The sequence below is a fragment of the Gobius niger genome, assembly GCF_951799975.1.
Source record: "Gobius niger genome assembly, chromosome: 6".
Taxonomy (NCBI): Eukaryota; Metazoa; Chordata; class Actinopteri; order Gobiiformes; family Gobiidae; genus Gobius; species Gobius niger.
Genome location: NC_136857.1, coordinates 4,118,989 through 4,142,504, shown reverse-complemented (window position 1 = coordinate 4,142,504; position 23,516 = coordinate 4,118,989). Strand labels below are relative to the sequence as shown.

At 39.8% G+C, this 23,516-nt stretch overlaps 1 protein-coding gene across 1 annotated transcript; it reads left to right on the top strand.

Annotated features, from left to right (window-relative positions):
* Positions 1 to 1,526: 1,526 nt before the first annotated feature.
* On the top strand, positions 1,527 to 21,714 carry ormdl2 (ORMDL sphingolipid biosynthesis regulator 2). The gene is made up of 4 exons (XM_079558860.1): positions 1,527 to 1,587; positions 6,136 to 6,309; positions 11,702 to 11,853; positions 21,359 to 21,714. The coding sequence occupies exons 2-4, from the start codon at positions 6,136 to 6,138 to the stop codon at positions 21,492 to 21,494; spliced, it is 462 nt and encodes a 153-aa protein (XP_079414986.1). The 5' UTR covers positions 1,527 to 1,587; the 3' UTR covers positions 21,495 to 21,714.
* The last annotated feature ends 1,802 nt before the right edge of the window (positions 21,715 to 23,516 follow it).

Here is a 23,516-nt window from a genome sequence, read left to right as displayed (position 1 = left end):
CATGAGCACATGTGTGCGGTCCAGGACGGGCTACGAACAGAAGGTGAGCTCAGGAAAAACACCAAGCCCAGATTTGTATTTATAAAACACATTTACTGATACGCATTTGTTATGTATTCATTGTCTCCTTTTCCAACCCAAAGGCGCATCACATGAGTGTGAATGAGCTGAACCTGAAGGACACCTGGCAGGAGGAGCTGCTGTGTCACTACCTCATGGAGCGCCTCTTCTCCTTCTCCATCCTCACTGCGCGCGTCTATTTCCCCGGGGATCCAGCCAAGCACGCGGAGCCCAGCGCTCCGGACTGTGCGCTGAGGAACTAATGCATTGATCACATTGATCACATTGATCAGAGTCTCAGCCCTGTGGGCCAACAGCTGATGTATCAGTGTTTCTTCTGTGTAATTCCAAAGGAATCTTTTGATGTCAAAATATTTATTCAGAATATATTTATAATATTTATTTAAGTATTGAGTTACTATTTAAAACATATTTAGGCTATTTAATACAACTGTATTTATTATTTCTAAACTGCACTGTAGCCCTGTTTATATTAAAACTGTATTTTCTTCAATAAAAACATCAATGAAAACACTGATCTGATCATCTGTGATTCATGAGTGACACAGACTAGTGTTTCCTGCTGTGAGGATTCCCTCACTCAGTAAAACTCCCAAACATGCAGAGAGAAGGAGGAACCTGTGCTTTCCTCAAACACTCCGCTCCAGATCCGCCACTTCCCAGGTACTTCCTGCTGCGCGCGCGTGGTGTCAGAGAAAAGCACTTCCTCACAGCAGTGATGCAAACCCAGCTGGAGGAAGAAGAAGAGTGAGCTCAGCTGTGGCTCAACCAGGAAGTTTTCTGTCACTGACTTAATGTTCACACGTGTAAAAGCCACACGTTACTGTTAAAAACTCCAACAGTTCACCTGGAAGTCTCTGTCTTTATAATAAAAACTTAGCATTTGCAGTTCCTTAAGGGAAAGCTGAGCGTGCATCACTCTCATGGTTTACCTCACTCACCAGCTGACCCTCCATGCGCAATGTATTATTATTATTATTATTATTATTATTATTATTATTATTATTATTATTATTATTATTATTATTATTTTTTTATTATTATTATTAATATTATTATTATTATCATTGTATCTGTCAGTCAGTGGTGTTGAGCAGCCTCTGTAGGAAGTCATGTGGAAACTTGTCCTGTCTGAATCCACCGTTCACAGTCGTTGTGAGAAAAGTGTCTTGCCCAAAGACCCAGCAGCATTTGTGCAACTGCAAAACCAAATCACATAAGATATAAGTATCTACATGCACTGAGCTGTTGTTAATCACGCTCAGTCATTCAGAACTGGTATTTTCACACAGTGCCTTTAAACTCGAGTCATTATGTTTTACTTTGCACTTCTACTTGAGTATATTTACTTCACTGTAGCCTCAGGGGAAGTAGCTCAAACTTCCTATTCTAGAAATCCACACTCCTCTGCGCACCGCACCGCAGCTACAGGAAGCGACACAAGTCAAACAAAGGCGGGGCTTCACAAAACGAGGAATTTCCTGCTGAGCTACGACAACAGGGAAGGTAAAGTTTGCTCCGTCCTAATTTCGTTTTCATCCACAAACTGTAGTTCAGGGACGTGCGCTGACATTTAGGAGAAAGAGCTGCGCACGTGGACTTACGCAGACTCGGTTCCTGCTCACGAGCGCGAGCGCGAGCCAACAGTTAGCGAACTTAGCATGCGGCTCAAAAGCGTCCAGAGCTGGGAGGAAAAGCCCCAAAACTAGCTCGGAAACAGTTTATATTCAACGTGTCTGTGTGAAGGGTGGAGAAAACGGACAAAGCTGTTGCTCGTGTGGGTTAGTTTAATTTAATAAGGGATGTGAAGGGGGCGGAGTCACTGGACATCAATACAGGGAATGTTTCATACTGGACAAAGTCAATCGTTTACCTCGTTATGCAAAAGTTTATTATGTAGTTTATTCGGTCGGTTCATTTCTTTAATCCCTTTAAGTCCCACCTGAACCGAGCACGTTTTCTCCTGTTTGGCTTTACCCCAATGCAAAAGCTTCTGGGGGAAAAGGTGTGAAAATAGCGACAGAACTGAGATGAAAACAATGGAAAAAGTGAGAAAATTTTGAGAAAAAAATGACAAAAAATTGATTAAAAAAGGACAAAAATGTGACAAAAAAAGACAAAAAATGTGACAAAAAAAGACAAAAAAATGATTAAAAAAAGACAAAAAATGTGATAAAAAAAGACAAAAAATGTGACAAAAAAAGACAAAAAATGTGACAAAAATATGACAAAAAAAGACAAAAAATGTGACAAAAAAAGACAAAAAAATGATTAAAAAAAGACAAAAAATGTGATAAAAAAAGACAAAAAATGTGACAAAAAAAGACAAAAAATGTGACAAAAATGTGACAAAAAAAGACAAAAAATGTGACAAAAAAAGACAAAAAATGTGACAAAAAAAGACAAAAAAATGTGACAAAAAAAGACAAAAAATGTGACTAAAAAAAGACAAATCTGACAAAAAAAGATTTTAAAAAATGATTTAAAAAAATGACAAAAAAATTGCAAAAGGAGTTGAATCCCCCCCCCCCCCCCCGAAAAAGATGGATAAAATCTGATGTGAGGAAAAAGATCCATTTAGATGAGTTTTGTAGATCTTAGCTTTCAAATGAGGTGTTACACTGACCTACAGGATTTGGGTAAAGCTGAACTGGAGAAAATGCTCTCGGTTCAGGCGGGAGTTAAGACGTTAGACGTTATACAAACATTCCCAATTCTTTGTACAACACGACCGAACGGGTTTAGGCTGAAGTGAAAACGTTTTACAGACAGAAAACAAAACATAATAATGAACAATATCAAGTGTCAAACAGAAGAGAAATAATCATGTATCTGGAGTTAGTAACATAACATTTCAATATTCCAACAAATATGTATACAGTGGGGCAAAAAAGTATTTAGTCAGCCACCAATTGATTGTTTCATCCACAAACTGTAGTTCAGGGACGTGCGCTGACATTTAGGAGAAAGAAGCTGCGCACGTGGACTGACGCGGACTCGGCTCCAGCTCGTTCCTGCTCACGAGCGCGAGCGCGAGCCGACAGTTAGCGAACTTAGCATGCGGCTCAAAAGCGTCCAGAGCTGGGAGGAAAAGCCCCAAAACTAGCTCGGAAACAGTTTATATTCAACGTGTCTGTGTGAAGGGGGGAGAAAACGGACAAAGCTGTTGCTCGTGTGGGTTAGTTTAATTTAATAAGGGATGTGAAGGGGGCGGAGTCACTGGACATCAATACAGGGAATGTTTCATACTGGACAAAGTCAGTCGTTTACCTCGTTATGCAAAAGTTTATAATGTAGTTTATTCGGTCGGTTCATTTCTTTGACCCTTTAAGTCCCACCTGAACCGAGCACGTTTTCTCCAGTTTGGCTTTACCCCAATGCAAAAGCTTCTGGAGAAAAAGGTGTGAAAATAGCGACGGAAGTGAGATGAAAACAATGGAAAAAGTGAGGAAATTTTGACAAAAAAAAGACAAAAAATTGATTGAAAAAAGACAAAAAATGTGACAAAAAAAGACAAAAAAATGATTAAAAAAAGACAAAAAAATTGATTAAAAAAGACAAAAAATGTGACAAAAAAAGACAAAAAATTGATTAAAAAAAGACAAAAAATGACCAAAAAAAGCCAAAAAATGAATTAAAAATGTGACAAAAAATGTGACAAAAAAAGACAAAAAATGTGACAAAAAAAGACAAAAAATTGATTAAAAAAAGACAAAAAATGTGACAAAAAAATGATTAAAAAAAGACAAAAAATTAATTAAAAAATGTGACAAAAAATGACAAAAAAATTATTTAAAAAAGACAAAAAATGTGACAAAAAAAGACAAAAAATTGATTAAAAAAAGACAAAAAATGATTTTAAAAAATGATTTAAAAAAAAATGACAAAAAAGCTACAAAATGAGTTGAAAACCCCCCCGAAAAAGATGGAAAAAATCTGATGACGTGAGGAAAAAGATCCATTTAGATGAGTTTTGTAGATCTTAGCTTTCAAATGAGGTGTTACACTGGCCTACAGGATTTGGGTAAAGCTGAACTGGAGAAAATGCTCTCGGTTCAGGCGGGAGTTAAGACGTTAGACGTTATACAAACATTCCCAATTCTTTGTACAACACGACCGAACAGGTTTAGGCTGATGTGAAAACGTTTTACAGACAGAAAACAAAACATAATAATGAACAATATCAAGTGTCAAACAGAAGAGAAATAATCATGTATCTGGAGTTAGTAACATAACATTTCAATATTCCAACAAATATGTATACAGTGGGGCAAAAAAGTATTTAGTCAGCCACCAATTGATTGTTTCATCCACAAACTGTAGTTCAGGACGTGCGCTGACATTTAGGAGAAAGAAGCTGCGCACGTGGACTGACGCGGACTCGGCTCCAGCTCGTTCCTGCTCACGAGCGCGAGCGCGAGCCAACAGTTAGCGAACTTAGCACGCGGCTCAAAAGCGTCCAGAGCTGGGAGGAAAAGCCCCCAAAACTAGCTCGGAAACAGTTTATATTCAACGTGTCTGTGTAAAGGGTGGAGAAAACGGACAAAGCTGTTGCTCGTGTGGATTAGTTTAATTTAATAAGGGATGTGAAGGGGGCGGAGTCACTGGACATCAATACAGGGAATGTTTCATACTGGACAAAGTCAATCGTTTACCTCGTTATGTAAAAGTTTATTATTATGTAGTTTATTCGGTCGGTTCATTTCTTTAATCCCTTAAGTCCCACCTGAACCGAGCACGTTTTCTCCAGTTTGGCTTTACCCCAATCCAAAAGCTTCTGGGGAAAAAGGTGTGAAAATAGAGACGGAACTGAGATGAAAACAATGGAAAAAGTGAGAACATTTTGACAAAAAATTGATTAAAAAAGGACAAAAAATGTGACAAAAAAAGACAAAAAAAATGATTAAAAAAAGACAAAAAATGTGACAAAATTGATTAAAAAAAGACAAAAAATGTGACAAAAAAAGACAAAAAATGCGATAAAAAAAGACAAAAAATGGATTAAAAAAAGACAAAAAATGTGACAAAAAAAGACAAAAAATGTGATAAAAAAATGATTAAAAAAAGACAAAAAAAAAAATATTAAAAAAGACAAAAAATGTGACAAAAAAAGACAAAAAATGGATTAAAAAAAGACAAAAAATGAATTAAAAAATGTGACAAAAAAAGACAAAAAATGTGACAAAAAAAGACAAAAAATGTGACAAAAAAAGACAAAAAATGTGACAAAAAAAGACAAAAAATTGATTAAAAAAAGACAAAAAAATGATTAATAAAAGACAAAAAAATTGACAAAAATGTGACTAAAAAAGACACACAAGAAAGACAAAAAATGACCCAAAAAAAGACAAATCTGACAAAAAATGATTTTAAAAAATGATTAAAAAAAATGACAAAAAAGCTACAAAATTAGTTGAAAACCCCCCCGAAAAAAAATGATGTGAGGAAAAAGATCCATTTAGATGAGCTTTGTAGGTCTTACACTGACCTACAGGATTTGGGTAAAGCTGAACTGGAGAAAATGCTGTTGGTTCAGGCGGGAGTTAAGACGTTAGACGTTATACAAACATTTCCAATTCTTTGTACAACACGACCGAACGGGTTTAGGCTGAAGTGAAAACGTTTTACAGACAGAAAACAAAACATAAATAATGAACAATATCAAGTGTCAAACAGAAGAGAAATAATCATGTATCTGGAGTTAGTAACATACATTTCAATATTCCAACAAATATGTATGATCCCTGCCTTTTCTATTTCCAAAGATAATATATTTTGTTTTACTTTGATTCATTGAGAGTTTGTTTAGATCAAACCATAGTTTTAGGACTGTGAGCTCGTCTTCTGCTGTAGAAAGGAGCCGTTTCAGGTCCTTCCCAGAGCAGAACAGGCTGGGATCATCCGCATATAACAGACATTTTACCTTTTCCAAAGCTTCACAAACATTGATATACATTAAAAACAACTTTGATGAAATGTGTTGATGATAATACATGTAGTAATGATGTTTTGATGATCCACCTTATCCTAACATTCCCTGTGTGTTGACTGCAGATGAATGTCGGCGTAGCTCACAGTGAGGTGAACCCGAACACGCGTGTGATGAACAGCCGTGGCATCTGGCTGACGTACCTGCTCCTGACCGTCGTGCTGCACATCGTCCTCCTGAGCATCCCCTTCTTCACTGTGCCCCTGGTCTGGACCCTCACTAACGTCATCCACAATGCGGTCAGTGCAACGGAGTCCTGCAGTCAGTCAGAGGACATTTTACAGCTGGGTCTTAAAGGAACACGCCATTGTTTTTCCATACTGAGATATGTTCTTACCTGAGCTTAGACGAGTTGATCCGTACCTGTCTGGTCTTTGTGCCCGTGGAGGAGCTTGGTCGCTTCCAACTATAGATGGTTTTCCGTTCCCATGATCCTCTGTGCCGCGCCGCCATTTTGTGTGGCGTTCGACAATGTTCATGCACGACTCGCATGCACATTTCATGAATAATTGTGTCGACTGCGGCCGTTCTTTAGTCGCTAATGTGTTTTTTTCACTCACAATGAGCTGTGTGATGGGGAGGCTAACTTAATCATTGTGATGTACTCGTGCACGGTCATCATAACAGGAAAACACGTAGGGCACAGCGTGGGCTTAAACTTGTCCATCGAACCAAACAGCCGTCATGTGAGCGGTTAAACAATGAGGAATGGCTGTATTTATAACGTGTATCAGTGCTGATCTGTGCTGCGTTTACCTCCTGATGAACCAAGAGAGTAACAGCGGCCGACTCACGCTCTTCCCCGGCCGCCTCGCTCTCGCCTCCCCGGCCGCCTCGCTCTCGCCTCCCCGGCCGCCTCGCTCTCGCCTCCCCGGCCGCCTCACACTCTCCCCGACCGACTCTCGCTCTTCCCCGGCCTTCCCCTCACACTCTTCTGGACCGACTCTCGCTCTTCCCGACCGACTCTCGCTCTTCCCCGGCCTTCCCCTCACACTCTTCTGGACCGACTCTCGCTCTTCCCGACCGACTCTCGCTCTTCCCCGGCCTTCCCCTCACACTCTTCTGGACCGACTCTCGCTCTTCCCGACCGACTCTCGCTCTCCCCGACCGACTCTCGCTCTTCCCCGGCCTTCCCCTCACACTCTTCTCGACCGACTCTCGCTCTCCCCGACCGACTCTCGCTCTTCTCGACCGACTCTCGCTCTTCCCGACCGACTCTCGCTCTCCCCGACCGACTCTCGCTCTTCCCGACCGACTCTCGCTCTCCCCGACCGACTCTCGCTCTTCCCCGGCCTTCCCCTCACACTCTTCTCGACCGACTCTCGCTCTCCCCGACCGACTCTCGCTCTTCTCGACCGACTCTCGCTCTTCCCGACCGACTCTCGCTCTCCCCGACCGACTCTCGCTCTCCCCGACCGACTCTCGCTCTCCCCGACCGACTCTCGCTCTCCCCGACCGACTCTCGCTCTTCCCAGGCCTTCTCCTCACACTCTCCCCGGCCGCCTCGCTCTCACCTCCCCGGCCTTCTCCTCACGCTCTTCCCCGACCGACTCTCGCTCTCCCCGACCGACTCTCGCTCTCCCCGACCGACTCTCGCTCTTCCCAGGCCTTCTCCTCACACTCTCCCCGGCCGCCTCGCTCTCACCTCCCCGGCCTTCTCCTCACGCTCTTCCCCGGCCGCCTCTCGTTCTCGCCGGGTCTCACTTCCCGAGTCTCCTCTCTCTGCGAGCTGCTAACTGCTCCTGGTTTGCGTTTGGCAGCAGCATGAAATCATACAAGTCTATTACGAGCTCATCGTAGACTTGCCTTATTTCATGCTAGCAGCTAGCCCCGCTGTCAAATCTGTTTGACGCCACTTCTTCTCATTTATCTGTCAGATAAAAGCTGACAGACCCGGGCAAAACCAGGAACATCAGCCAAGGCATGAGACTCAGACACCCGGGACGAGCGGTCGGCGGCCATAGTTTAAATCTCTCGTAGTTTTTCTGTTTCTGTTCCTTAGTGATGAATTACTTTTGGGATATTGAGACGTTTTCTCTTCGTCATGTCGGGATCAGCCCCACACAACACAGGTGTGAGCGCTATTTCATCACCATATTATCAATGATCCGCAACACAAACAATTAGACCCTAGACACACAAGATGGCGCCGTATGGAACTGTGCGGGAGCGTGACGTCAATGGAAAACCATCTATAGGAACACATTGGGAGAGGCCAAATGCTAACATCATCTTTGGTCGTTTTGCGTGACTAAGGGCACGCACAAAGACCAGACAGGTACGCATCAACTCGTCTAAGCTCAGGTAAGAACATATCTCAGTGTGGAAAAACGGTGGCCTGTTCCTTTAACTGTTCATAGTCTATGGACACACACAATGTCATAGTTTTCAGTCACTGTCATTGCAGTACAGGCTGTGTCATGTGACATCACAACCTACTGAACCTCTTAACTCCCGCCTGAACCGAGAGGATCTTTTTCCTCACGTCAACAGATTTTATTTTCCATCATTTTTTTGGTTTGGTATTCAACTAATTTTTGTAACTTTTTTGTCACATTTTTGTCATTTTTTTCTTCAATTTCTTGTCAAATTTTTATCAATTTTTTGTCATATTTTTGTAATTTTTTTGTCATATTTTTTGTCTTTTTATTGGTCATTTTTTGTCCAATTTTTTTTGTCCATTTTAGTATTTTTTTAATCAAATTTTTGTCATTTTTTTGTCACATTTTTGTATTTTTTTTTTGGTCGTTTTTTGTCATTTTTTCTTCCGTTTTTTTAAATACATTTTTTGTCAATTTTCTATCAAATTTTTGTCATATTTTCGTAGTTTTTTTTTGTCACATTTTGTCACATTTTTGTAATTTTTAATCAATTTTTTGTCATTTTTTTGTCACATTTTTGTATTTATTTTTGTTGATTTTTGGTCATTTTTATCTCAAATGTTTGTCATATTTTTGTAGTTTTTTTTGTCACATTTTGTCACATTTTTGTCAATTTCTCATGACATTTTTGTGACATTTTTGCCACTTTTTCATCAATGTTTTCTCCCTTTTTTGTCACATTTCCATCATTGTTTTCGTCTCAGTTTTGTTGCCATTTTCACACCTTTTTCCCCAGAAGCTTTTGGATTGGGGTAAAGCCAAACTGGAGAAAACGTGCTCGGTTCAGGTGGGAGTTAAGGGGTTAAAGGAACAGGCCACCGTTTTTACATACTCACGTTCTTACCTGAGCTTAGACGAGTTCATGTGTACCTGCCTGGTCGTAGTGCGTGCCCTTAGTCACGCAAAACGACCAAAGATGATGTTAGCAGCATTTGGCGTCTCCCAACATATTCCTATAGCTCCAAACGGGTGAAGTTGGAAGAACTCTTTCACACACACCAAGACCAGACAGGTACGGATCAACTCGTCTAAGCTCAGGTAAGAACAAATCACAGTATGGAAAACCGGTGGCCTGTTCCTTTAATAAATATATAGTGTAATATTGGGGCGAGCTGGGGAGGGCATCCAGTGTAAAATGATGCAATCATCATCAACATTTGAACAAGTCTTCATAAACCACAAGTTCTCTCTGGAAAGCCCATTCCCATGAACTCCGACATAAATTAAAAAACTGCACAATGTTTTGAAGAACTGCAATATTCTACAACTGTCTGGAATATATATAAATTGTCTTTTTATCAATCAATTGATTGTTCTGTTTTCTGGTTCTAGATGACACACATTGTAGTATAGGTATTGGAATATTGTTTTTCCTATTGCACAGTTGTAAACCAAGTATCATCAACCCCTTAACTCCCGCCTGAACCGAGCACATTTTCTCCAGTTTGGCTTTACCCCAATACAAAAGCTTCTGGGGAAAAGCTGTGAAAATAGCGACAAAACTGAGATGAAAACAATGATGAAGATGTGACAAAAAAGTGAGAAAACATTGACAAAAAAGTGACGAAAAATTGATGAAAAAGGGGCAAAAATGTCACAAGAAATTGACAAAAAATGTAAGAAAAAATGACAAAAATGGGATAAAAATGTGACAAAAAAATGCCAAAAATTTGATAAAAAAAAGATGAAAAAATGACACACAAAAAAATGACAAAAAAATGTGATAAAAAATTGACGAAAAAGTTACAAAAATGAGTTGAATGCCCAACAAAAAAATGATGGAAAAATCTGATGACGTGAGGAAAAAAGATCCTCTCGGTTCAGGCGGGAGTTAAGAGGTTAAAGTACCTTTACTTTTCTGTGCATTGACATCCTATGATGTAGTGCTTCCACTGTTAAACAGTCTTGAGAGAGGGGAGAATACACCGATGGTCCCAGGACTGGGCGATTAATCGGATTAATTCACGCTTTTAAAAACGGCCGATTTGGAAAATGGCTAAATCGTAAAATCGAGTCTGCCGCTCCATGTCCCCCCTACGTGCGGCCAGTTTAGCAGCGTTTTAGACGCTCTGTAGTGAAGTGACACCAGCAGCGACTTTCTGACGATCTGCTGCTTCACAAAGGCCACGTGTTGTGTTTAAGAGGACACGGCGGAGTTTTCTTTCTCACTTTCCCCGGTCTCTCACTCTGCTCTGAGCGGACCATTTAACTCCGCCCCTTTCCCTTGAGTCTCCATGGAGACAGTTGTCAATCACAGCAGAGGCATGAAGACGATAAAACTACACTTTTGAAAACTCCATGGTTTATTAAGAGGTTTTACTTTTGAGAGCAGGCAAGGAATATCTAAAACAGAAATATTTTTTTTTAAAGAAAGGGTTATGTTTAGCCTGGTTAACCCCAGACTAAAATCACTAGTGATATTTAGTCTGGTGTCACCAATTCATTTTCTCGTAGGAGAGGTGTGGTTTAAGATCGTCCATAGTCGCTTATTGGGCGATACGAATGTCTATCATGCATCTGCACGAGGCCACTTAATTGTATCATCGTATGAGATGACGTGTGACGTACCCGCTGTAAACTTTTTAGCTAAACTATTTAGAACAAGGTCTAAAGCTTGATCGAAAAATACCATTGTGTCTGCTGCTGTCATGTTGGATCCGTAAATAAACCTTTTTTTAAATCTTAAATAAACTCCAAGCTTCCGTATATCGAATAGCTCGTCATCGCCTTACCGTCCCTCCTCGTTCTGTGATTGGTTCCCAAATCCATGCGAAAATTTGGGCCATGGTCCCCAGGCTGCTGTGCAGTTCCAAATGATTAAAGCGCACACAGCAGCATGGGTTAGCCAGGTTAGGTTATGTTTTCTTAATGGGCCTAATTGTAGCTACATTATGAAATATTAATGAGCAGGACTGAGCAGTTTTCTGAAGTTGTCCATCTTCAGTGAAGGTTCCTGAGTCATCTTCTGTACTCTGTAGTTGAAGCCGTTTCGCCTCATCCAAAAGGCTTCGTCAAACGTCCTACACTTCTTCTAGAGAACAGAAGATGACCCAAGAACCTTCATTACCCACATGGAAGACCTCACTGCTTCTGCGATACACTGTGGATTCTTCTGATGTGGATATTCCTTCACCTAGTGCTGTGGTGTATTATATTCAGGAGACGTGACTGTGGTGCAGGACAACAGTTTGTTTGAGAGAGGGAGATGAACAGAAAGAGTGAACCGAGCCTCATGTTGTGTGTCGTGCAGGTGATGTACCTCTTCCTGCACACGGTGAAGGGAACCCCGTTCGAGACTCCGGACCAGGGCAAAGCTCGGCTGCTCACTCACTGGGAACAGATGGACTATGGAGTGCAGTTCACCGCCTCGCGCAAATTCCTCACCATCTCTCCCATCGTCCTGTGAGTCATTTCCACTGTCTCTCAACACAGCGCAGGACTGTCCTTCCTGAGGGAATCAGTGAAGAAGTGCATCATTGTAGTAACCCATGACCATGAAGTATACTGAAAAGTGTCCACATAAATAACTCTGGTCAGCGCTGAAATAGCACCGACTGGGGTGAGCAATGTTGACAGAAATGTATATCGAAATTTGGTATCACTTTATAATAACTACAACTTTTTTTAAATAAATTATGAGTTAACACATAATTCATCATGAACAAGTTATCAGTTAAGCGGGACTAACACTTGAATATGTATGAATGAATAAGTATGTGAAGAACTATGCACTAACTTGGGCATTAACTGTAGTTTAAGGGGTTAGATGCAAGTTAGTCATTTTATGCTCACTACTGCCACCTCAGGTCTTGTGTGTAGCTGCAGCTTCTATATTAAGCTCAAATTAACACCTTTTTGAGTGACGGTGCAGGATTTTAGAGGCAGTTTAGAACAAGTCTGGGCTCATTCTACATATTAGGACATGGCTGGAACATGTAGGAGGATGAAAATACTTAGTTTTAACATTTTTAATAGTGATGCACCAATATCAGTATCGGGTATCGGGCCAATACCACATGCTTGTACTCATACTCGTACTCATTCATGAGGTCCCGAGACCAGAAACCGATACCATTTGACCTACGAGGCGCAGCTCTCAAGACAACAAACTGGAGAATTGTTTAGTGTAAACACAATATTCCACATAGAGCTGACTTTATTACAGACTGCGCTCTCTAAACCAGAGTCTGAGCTGGATTTAACCAGAGCTTAATGTTGTTCGTGCTGCAGCGTCTGCAGTGTTTACAACATACAGGCTAACGTTGCTAACTCGCGGCTAGCAGTTTTGGCCATTCTGACGCCGTTTTATGCCCAGGGGTTTATTCATCTGAAAAACTAACTAAGTCCTCAGAAAATCCAAATGAAAGACATACAGCATGTTTATATTGAGGGAAAATGAGCTGCAGCAGAACAATGAAAACGCTGTAGCTACTCGCTAAGTTACTACAAACACACGAGAAAATCTACAGGAGCTGAAGTAAAGACGAAAAGAGACCATTTAAGTCACATCTCAATACTATTGTTAAATAAAAACACATAAATGAATAAAGCTCAGGCATTGTGGAGCTTTAGGACATGGGCTTTTCTGTCTGTGATGGATTGAATTTAAAATAAATAAATAAATGGCTTCAGCACAATTCTAATATAACTGCTCTTAAAAGTGTCGCCTACTTTACTTAAGGAAATGTACATGAGTGAATGAACTAATTACAAACCAATCTGCTGTGAGAAAAGTAAGAATGTTGAAGAAAATGCCTTGTACTCGTATCGGTATTCGGTATCGGCGAGTACTTAAATCCAAGTACTCGTATCGGTTTTAGAAAAAGTGGTATCGGTGCATCCCTAGAAAATTTAAATCGCTTGAATAAAGAGTCGGTTCGAACTAATCTAAGATCAGATGAAAACGCTTATGCCAATCGAAGAAATGGAAATCAGACAAATTAACTTTTACTGTAAAATGATTTATTTATCACTTGAAATTGTACAAAATAATCTGAATAAAGAAAAAACTTGCCTGTTCCGTTGGTAAGAATAGGTTATATCTGCTCTTAGGTCAGACCAAATCTACTCAAACTTTAGATTTAACCTCTTAATTCAAGTAGATTTAAGTCATTTCTTCCTTTTAGATGATTATTCTTTTAGGATTATTATAAAAAGCTGCTCTGCCAAGACATTTGAAGGAATTGACAGTATTTTTCACATTTCTAGAGTCCTTTAACAGGCATTTGATCTCCAATTTGGGTCATAATATTTCTCAAAATCATCTCGAGGGCCCGAGTTTGATGATGGAGGGCCGGTTTTGTTTGGCTTTATACAGTACTTTTCAGCTTATTTGTTGATTTATTTCCACGGACGATATGCTCAATGTTACAATAGTAATAACTCAGTCTTGTCAGCCAGTGGTTTGTGACAGTTTAAAGCAGTACCAAGTAACTCACACCCCTAGAGGCCGTACGCGTCACTGCAGGTGTTGTAGCAAGTTAAGTTTTTTTATTCCTTAAACGTCTGTGAGAGTAAATACTACGCTGACAGAAAAGGCAAAGGGACAGAGGGATATTGTGCATCCAATTACACAACGGAGATTGTTTTTCACTCACACTTGGCTGTAAATACTGTTTAAAGTGACGCTAGCCCGCAGTTAGCTTTGCCCGTTAGCCTGCTAGCTTCTTCTTGGTGATTCCATTAGTGTGTGTTTGTGCCTCCGGGTCGGAGCAGGAAAATCTGCAAGTGTGTTTCTCTGGCTGGAGACACCAGGGGGAGATTAAAGACCCCCCAATCATCCCATTAAAGGAACAGGCCACCGTTTTTACATACTGAGATATGTTCTTTCCTGAGCTTTGACGAGTTCTTTAGGACCTGTCTGATCTTCACCCGTGCCTTCAGTCACGTAAACACGGCGCAGACGGTGTTAGCATTTAGCCTCTCCCTCTCTCCTCTATAGCTCCAAAACAGGTCAAGATAGAAGCTACCAAGCTCTTCGTAATAATACCAGGAGTAGTTTGACATCTGCGCAGTAATATCTTCACTTTTCTGTGCGGATGCCAAATTACTCCTGGTATTATTACGCTTTACAATATAGTTCCCCCTTTTATCCGCTTAGAAAATCCACATTGTTTAATTTTGTGTAATTATACTTTGTAGTGTAACACTTCACGTAACCATATTTAAATAGGGAAAACGTGGAAGAGCTTGGTAGCTTCTATCTTGACCTGTTTTGGAGCTATAGAGGAGAGAGGGAGAGGCTAAATGCTAACGCCGGGGTCACGTGACCTGGCGTAGGATGGTCGCCTGAAACGTGTGCTCCCGCTGCTAAAGGGTAAAACATTGATTATATATCCTTGAAATAATCCACTACACTCAAACTTTTCGGACTATGAGTTGAGGGGTAAAATATGCCCTTGGACCCCAAGTCAGTACCGGCTGGGGACATTAAGCAACTTAGATCTGGGAAAGTCAGACTGATGACACAAGCGAAGGCTAAGCAGGACACCTCCAATATGGCTCATAATCCCGAAGACATGGAACAGATTCGCAATATGCTTGCCAAAATAGCGGCGGAAACTGCTGACCTAAAAGAAATTCGCCGCTCTGTGGACTCTGTGGACCAAAAACTGTCTTCCATTGTTTCACGCCTAACCACAGTTGAAGAGCGTGTCAGTACACTCGAAGACGAGCAAGCTAGCATGCAGGCTAGCATTAAAGCTAATCCAGCTGCTACTAAAACTGACGTACAGACACTGACAGATCGAGTGGCTCTTCTTGAAGACCGATCGAGACGCAACAACCTCCGTTTTGTCGGGATACCCGAAAAATTGGAAAAGGGGGATACGGTGGCTTTTCTGAACCACTTTATCTCCACAACTCTGGACCTTAACCCCCCGCCAGGAGGATTCGAAATGGATCGGGCGCATAGGATGGGCCCACAGCCAGAGACACCTGGGGAACCTCGAGCGATTATTGCCCGCTTCCTACGCTTTAAAGACCGACAAGCCATTATGGATGCTGCACGCGGCAAGAAACGCACTATGTGGGACGGCAAACAGGTGATGATATTCCCAGATTTCTCCAAAGAAACCCAGAAGAGGCGACAAGCGTTCAACGAGTGCAAGAGGGCACTACACGAGTTGCATATTAAATTTGCAATTCTCTACCCTGCCCAAATGAAGATCTTCACTGCATCGCCACAACTCTTCAAGGATCCAAGGGACGCCATGGATTTCATCAAGACACTGGGAGGTACATGATCTGTTACTGAAGTTACAGATGAACCAGGGAGCCTTGAGATAGGCTCACCTGGAGAAACAACGCTGGCCGGTTCGAGCCAATGTCACCATCCCAGGAATCTCTTCATGGTAAAGGAGATGCTTATTTGTTTTTTTACCTTCTTCTTAAACTGAATAAAAGCATATTAATTTCCAAAAATGATACGAGTGTATTAATCTTACCCAAGCAGGGGGCTCTTTGTGTTTTGGGCACTTACTTACTGCCTTGTAAGTCATGGACACAAACAGTTTGATATCACTGCTAATACAGCTCACTAAGTCTCCCTTAAATGGAGAGACCCTAAAAGAAACAGTGCTGTATGTATTTGCTTTTCCCCAGTTTTGTTGCTGTTTTTTTGTTCTATTTTTGTTCTTTTTTGTTCTTTTCCTTTTTAGGCAGTGTGGGCTACACAATATCGATATATGTGCACTTATGTATGAAATTACGTAAATGAACAGTAAAAGAACAACATTACAATACTCCACCTGGAATGTGAACGGATTAGGTAAACCGAGCAAAAGAGAAAAGGTACTAAGGCATCTTAAAAGTAAAAAGCAAGACATAGTGTTTCTACAAGAGACACACATGTCCCCGCTCGAATCATCAAAACTTTGTAGAGACTGGGTCGGGCATGTTTTTTTTTGTGCTGGATCATCTAAAAGCCGAGGTGTAGCAATACTCATAAATAAACATGTACATTTTAAACTTAAACAAGAGATTAAAGATGAAGATGGCAGAATTATATTAATATTAGCAGAAATATGTGGACAAACGTTAATCCTAGGCTGTCTTTATGCCCCTAATATTGATGACCCACAATTTTTTGCAAATCTCGAGAATAAATTAAATATGCTTGGTCAATATCCCATAATTCTTGGTGGAGATTTTAATATTGTTCTTGATAATATACTGGACTGTACAAGACCAACTCGCAACCGAACGACAGACTCTGCTGAAATAGTTAAAAGAATCTGTCGCTCTCTCGGTCTTATAGATGTTTGGCGGCTTAGACACCCTACAGAAAGAGATTATACTTTCTATTCAGGAGCTCACCAGGTATTTTCTAGAATAGATTTTTTTCTCATCTCCTCACAATTACTATCCTCAACTGTTGACTCCTGTATAGATAATATACTTATCTCAGACCATGCCCTTGTAAGATTGTCGCTGACCCTTTATTATGATAATGAAAGAACCCGTATGTGGCGTCTAAACTCATCACTACTTAAAGATGCAACGTTCAAAGAAGAACTCCGAGGTCAAATTAAACTCTATATGGAAACTAATGTACCCACAGCACCCTCTGCTATGATTGCATGGGAGGCGATGAAGGCCTTTATTCGAGGTTATATTATCCAATATGCCTCACACAAAAAGAAAACCGACTCTGCCAAATTATTACAATTAGAACAAAATATAAAAATTACTGAGGATAATTTAAAAAGAAATATCTCAGACAAGACTCTAAATGAACTGACTCAGTTAAAATATGAATATAATTCTATTCTTTCAAAGAAAACTGAGTATTATATGTTTAAATCCAAACAAAGAATCTTTGAATCTGGTGACAAAGCAGGTAAACTGCTAGCTCGTTATATCCAACAAAAAGAGGCCAAATCATTAATAGCAGCAGTAAGGGATGCTGAGGGTACGTTAAGAAATAAAGCCCAGGATATAAATGATGCATTCCAAAAGTATTACGTCAATCTCTATACATCTGAAAGTACAGCGATAGATGAGGAAATTCAAACTTTTGTTCACAATTTAAAGCTGCCAAAGATTAATATGGAACAGAAAGTTTGTTTAGATTCTCCTATATCTACAAAAGAAATACTGGATATAATTGGGACTCTACCATCAGGAAAATCCCCCGGCCCAGATGGGTTCACGTTTGAATTTTATAAATGTTATGCAGAAGACCTGCTGCCTTTATACCATCAGATGCTTTCAGAGGCGTATGAAACAGGAATATTACCTCCATCTTTAAATCAAGCCATAATTACTTTGATTCTCAAAAAAGACAAAGACTCGACTGACTGCAAAAATTATCGCCCCATCAGTCTGATATCTGCAGACTGTCAAATACTCTCGAAAATACTGGCCAAGCGGCTTGACAAAATTCTCGAATTAATTATTCACCCGGACCAAGTGGGTTTTGTGAAGCAAAGACACTCATCAGACAATGTCAGACGACTTATCAATACAATGTGGCACGTAAAAGACTCAGACGATCCAACTGCTGTAATATCTTTAGACGCCGAAAAAGCGTTTGATCGTCTTGAGTGGAGGTATATGTTTCATACGCTTCGTGCATTTGGGTTTGGTGACATTTTTCTAAAATGGATAAAAACATTGTACACTGAGCCAACAGCTGCGGTACTGACTAACGGTCTTATGTCTTCATATTTTAGACTCAGCAGAGGCACGCGGCAGGGTTCAGCTCTCTCTCCTGGGCTCTTCTGTCTCGCGCTCGAGCCTCTAGCGACAGCTATTCGCAATAACCCTAATATTAAAGGTATCAAAATTAATGACTATAATCATAAGCTTATGTTGTATGCTGATGATATTTTATGGATCACATCGGACCCAACTAGATCTGTACCAGCACTGTTGGAAACCATAGAACACTTTTCAAAATTATCAGGATACAAAGTAAATTGGTCCAAATCAGAAGCCTTACCGCTAACTTCATTCTGTCCAAAAACCTTATTTCAAGCCGGCTCTTTTAAGTGGCCCACAGAAGGCATAAAATATCTGGGAATTTTGTTTCCTCACAAAATTGACAAAATTATAGAAAAAAACATTGACCCAATCCTGAAGAAGATTACACTCGATACACAAAGATGGGCTTTATTATCCCTCTCATTGTGGGGAAAAATCAATGTGCTGAAAATGAATAGCATACCAAAGCTGAACTATTTACTACAATGTCTACCAATTGCTATACCCAAAAAATATTTTGATAAATTTGATCGTATCTGCAAAGAATTCATGTGGAATGGGAAACGTCCGAGATTAAAACTCAGTAAAATGCAAATGCCTGTTAAAAAAGGAGGCATGGGTTTTCCAGATTTAATTCTATATCATTATGCCTTCTGCCTGAGACATATTGCTCAATGGGCACTGCCACCTGAACGAGCCCCACCCTGGATAGGGATGGAGTCCAGACTGTTTTCCCCACTCAATCCAATAGACGCGCTATCAACCAAGATGACCTCAACTACCAAATCCCATCCCATTATTGCAAACCTTTTTAATGTATGGAAAAAGATTTCATTTATGTTCAATGTTAATGTTTATCTGAATTCTGAAAGTTGTATATGGAATAACCCCAAACTTAAAATAGGTAAACGCTCTTTTGTTTGGAAGGATTGGCTTGCTCAGGGAATTAAAAAACTTGCAGACCTATATAAAGGAAACGTACTTAAATCTTTTGAAGAATTAATCTCTGAATATAACTTGAAGAATACTCATTTCTGGCAATATCTGCAACTTCGAAATGTACTATTTAGCACTATAGGGAAACATTCCCCACCACAGCATTCAATCCTTCTATCACAAATAGTTAAAAAAATGGGATCGGGACATGAGGCATCCTTCTATTATAGTTTAATTTTTCATCAGAAACACCCTAGGTCATACGCTCTGAAATCGATCTGGGCTTCAGACCTAAAAATTCACTTATCAAATGAAGACTGGGAAAGAATATGTAAAAATACCAACAAATTGTCTAGAGATATTAAGATCAAGCTAATTCACTTCAAAGTATTAAATCGCTACTACTGGACTCCCTCACGACTGTTCAGATTAAACCTTGTGGACTCGGACACTTGCTGGAGATGTAATAATAAAGGAACCCTGGTACATCTCCTCTGGGAATGTCCCAAAACTCAAAACTTCTGGATGAAGATTTATGGATGTCTAAAAAACATGACTCACGCTAATTTCGAATTCACTCCACGGCTTTTTATTCTGAACGATCCACAAATGACCACACGGTGCACATCATCGGACCTCATCCAGACCAGTATCATGATTGGGAAACAAGTAATAATGCGTCACTGGAAGGATGCGGATGAACCCCCTTTTGCAGAATGGTTTACAGAACTTGCCAAGGTGGCTTCATATGAACACATGTCATTTAATATTATGGACCGGAATATGAGCTACACTGAAAAATGGAAGGACTACCTGGAATACATTAAAACAACCAGTAATGGAGTAACTGTATCATAATGTACACGTCAACGCTTCTCAAAAAGGCACAATAGACCAACTCTATATCTAGCCCTGTGAGGCCCCCAGGCCACACTATATCAGAACCCAATAGAATTAAAACAAGGCACTAAGGACAAATAATATGCTAACAGCCTAGCATTTAGGAAAAAGATAAGTAATAATGATAACAACTACAATAATAATAATAATAATAATAATAATAATAATAATAATAATAATAATAATAATAATAACAACAACGATATTACTGTTATTATTATTGTTAACAAATACTCTCAGGTGATGACTTGTCCAGTGAGAAGCCTTGACTAAATACTATGTATTTGGATTAGCCCCACTGCCTACCAACTTTTTATTTAGTTATTTATTCTTTTTTTTTTCTTTACTTATTTTTATTTATTTATTTATTCTTATTTATTTTTTTCTTCTTTCATCTCTCTCTCATCTACATTTTTTCAATATTTTTATTATTATTATTATTATTTTCCCTCTTCTTTCTTTTTCTTTTTTTTTGTTTTGTTTTGTATTATACTGCAGTGATTTATGTGCCATGTATAAATTAAATAAAAAAATACAAATAAAAAAAAAAAAAAAAAAAAAAATGCTAACGCCGTCTGCGCTGTGTTTACGTGACTGAAGATCAGACAGGTCCTAAAGAACTCGTCAAAGCTAAGGTAAGAACATATCTCAGTATGTAAAAACGGTGGCCTATTCCTTTAAGACTTGTATGGGCTTGTTGCACAATGTGGCTACGCTAGTTCCTCTGAGCTGAAGTTGTGGGCGCTAGTACTTCCTGTTCGTATTAATTTCCATTAAGATTAGCTTAGACCTTTTAATATTTCCGTAGAGGAGACGTCTATGTTTATAAGGATCAGTGAGTATGTCTTGAAGCTAAAGGCTAACATTCATTTCATCCATTATACAATTTGAAATAGTGCCTTTTATTTTAAAAAATTATATCATGTTAGCCTTTAGCTTCTAGACAAACTATCTATCCTTTATGATCACAGGCGTCTCTTCTGAACTCATTACATCAAGATTTGAACACAGTAAATGATCATCTACCGGGAACTCACTGCCACAACATAATTTATAGACAATATGATTATTATTCCAGGAAAAGAAAACAGACAGGAAGTACTGCCGCTCACAACTTCACGTCAGAGGAACTAGCATAGCCACACCGTGCAACAAGCTAATTACCCCCAGAGCGCCTACGGAAAGGATTTAAGGTGAACAAGTTACTTAGTACTGCTTAACAAAAATGACTGTTTGATCATTGCCGTATTTTATATGAAACATTCAGCGTCAAACAAATTGAAAGTGATGATCTTTTTTTTTCTTTTCTAACCTGTGGGAAACACTTCGAGTATTCAAACCTTTCCTTTTGTGTTCTCCTCCACAGGTACATTCTGGCCAGTTTTTACACCAAATATGACGCGACACATTTCTTAGTCAACACCTGCTCCCTCCTGAGTGTCCTGTTACCCAAACTGCCCCAGTTTCACGGAGTGCGAATATTTGGAATCAACAAGTATTGACTGTAGTGAAATCTCCGGCGCTGAATACGGGAGAACACTGGACCTTCTGGACTCTGAAGAACCAGCTCGAGTGACCGAGACTGACGTTACCGAGTGCAGAGAAGCCACAGACTTACAATGTTAAATTATAATGTTACCTGTTCACATTTATTATAAATCTTTTTTTTTTACGAATGCACTGGCTGCATGTGTGCAAATATTTTGGATGGAAACATTTGTTTTGTGTACAGACGGCATCTCGTCATAGAGGGGGGAAATAGAATCTTATGGGAAATACATTTTTTCACTCTTTTTTGCCTTTTTAATGAGGAAAATGAACTTATTTATCACATACAAATAAAGTCAAGTGTAAATCGGGCCCATGTGGATATTTTCTCACAGCAGATTGTTCAGCAGAAGTGAAAAAACGGCAGTTGTAGCTAGCACTAGCTAACCGTTAGCATTAGGTTAGCACTCTGTTATTTATGTATTTATGGGCTGTTGAGCCACGTTGCTCCTCCCCATGTCTTTGTATCTTTATTTAGTAGAAAACTATGTTAATAATTCAGCATTTGTTAAAGTAGTTTTTGAATAATTAGAGAAAGTTTACATTTTTTCAAAATTGTTTTCCCCCTTAACTGTTTTCCAATATGACCATATATGGGCATGTTTGAAAACAGTTAAGGGGGAAAACAATTTTGAAAAAATGTAAACTTTCTCTAATTATTCAAAAACTACTTTAACAAATGCTGAATTAGTTTTCTACTAAATAAAGATGCAAAGACATGGGGAGGAGCAAAGTGGCTCAACAGCCCATAAATACATAAGAGTGCTAACCTGATGCTACGTGTTAGCATCGGGCTAATGCTAACGGTTAGCTAGTGCTTGCTACAACTGCCGTTTTTTCACTTCTTCTGAACAATCTGCTGTGAGAAAATATCCATATGGGCCCGATTTACACCTGACTTTATTTATGTGATAAATAAGTTCATATTCCTCCAGAAAATGGCTAAAAAGAGTGAAAATTGTGTTTCTCTAAAGATTCTATTTTCCCCCTCGGCGAAGCCACGCCCCTTATATTATCTATCTAAACTTTCTCTAATTGTTCAAAAACTACTTGCTGAACAAATGCTGAATTATGAATATAGTTTCTACTACATAAAGATACAAAGACATGGGGAGGAGCAAAGTGGTTCAACATCCCATAAATACATAAATAACGGAGAATGCTAACCTGATGCTTCATGTTAGCATCGGGCTAATGCTAACGGTTAGCTAGCGCTTGCTGCAAACTGCCGTGTTTTCACTTCTACTGAACAATCTGCTGTGAGAAAATATCCACATGGGCCCGAGTTACACTTGACTTTATTTATGTGTGAAATAAGTTCATATTCCACCAGAAAATAGCAAAAAAAAGATTGAAAAATTGTGTTTTTCTAAAGATTCTATTTTCCCCCTCGGCGAAGCCACGCCCCCTTCTATGACGAGATGCCGTCTGTGTCTATATAAAGAGTGAACATTATGAAGGATATAAAGTCTATATTGCTTTGAACAAAAAGTGGATTCCCATTTTTGTAAACCATTTGCTTAAATCCTTTGCCAGGTCAGAGGGTGTGAAGAGGACGTTCTGAGTTAATGAAACGAGGGTCAGTTTGAGGAAAGGGGAAGTCCACACTTTACATGAGGCCTCTGGTGATGGGCAGCTGCCAGTGTTTGCAATAAGTCAATGATGAAGGGATTCCCCCGGTCCGCGAGCGTGTAATTTGTTTGCACTGCAGGGAGGTTTCCCTTTAAGGAAGTCCTCTGTAGGAAATGGAGTATCAGCTGAATCTAAATGCGATGTAATAGGCCGATACGGGTCTGGGAAACACATGCAAATACTACAACCTGCAGTAACTGACCACGCATGTCCGCATTACTGGGTATACCCTTCAAAAGCAAAAACGATAGTAAAAGGAAAGAGCAATAAATGTCAGTCTCATAAACAAATTGTGGACATTTAACCCGTTAACTCCCACCTGAACAGAGCACATTTTCTCCAGC

Excerpts from the sequence above, each read along its gene's own strand:
- ormdl2 (XM_079558860.1), top strand. The coding sequence starts at position 6,136 with ATGAATGTCGGCGTAGCTCACAGTGAGGTGAACCCGAACACGCGTGTG. Across the intron at positions 6,310-11,701 it reads CTAACGTCATCCACAATGCG|GTGATGTACCTCTTCCTGCA; the intron begins GTCAGTGCAACG and ends TGTGTCGTGCAG. Across the intron at positions 11,854-21,358 it reads ACCATCTCTCCCATCGTCCT|GTACATTCTGGCCAGTTTTT; the intron begins GTGAGTCATTTC and ends TCTCCTCCACAG.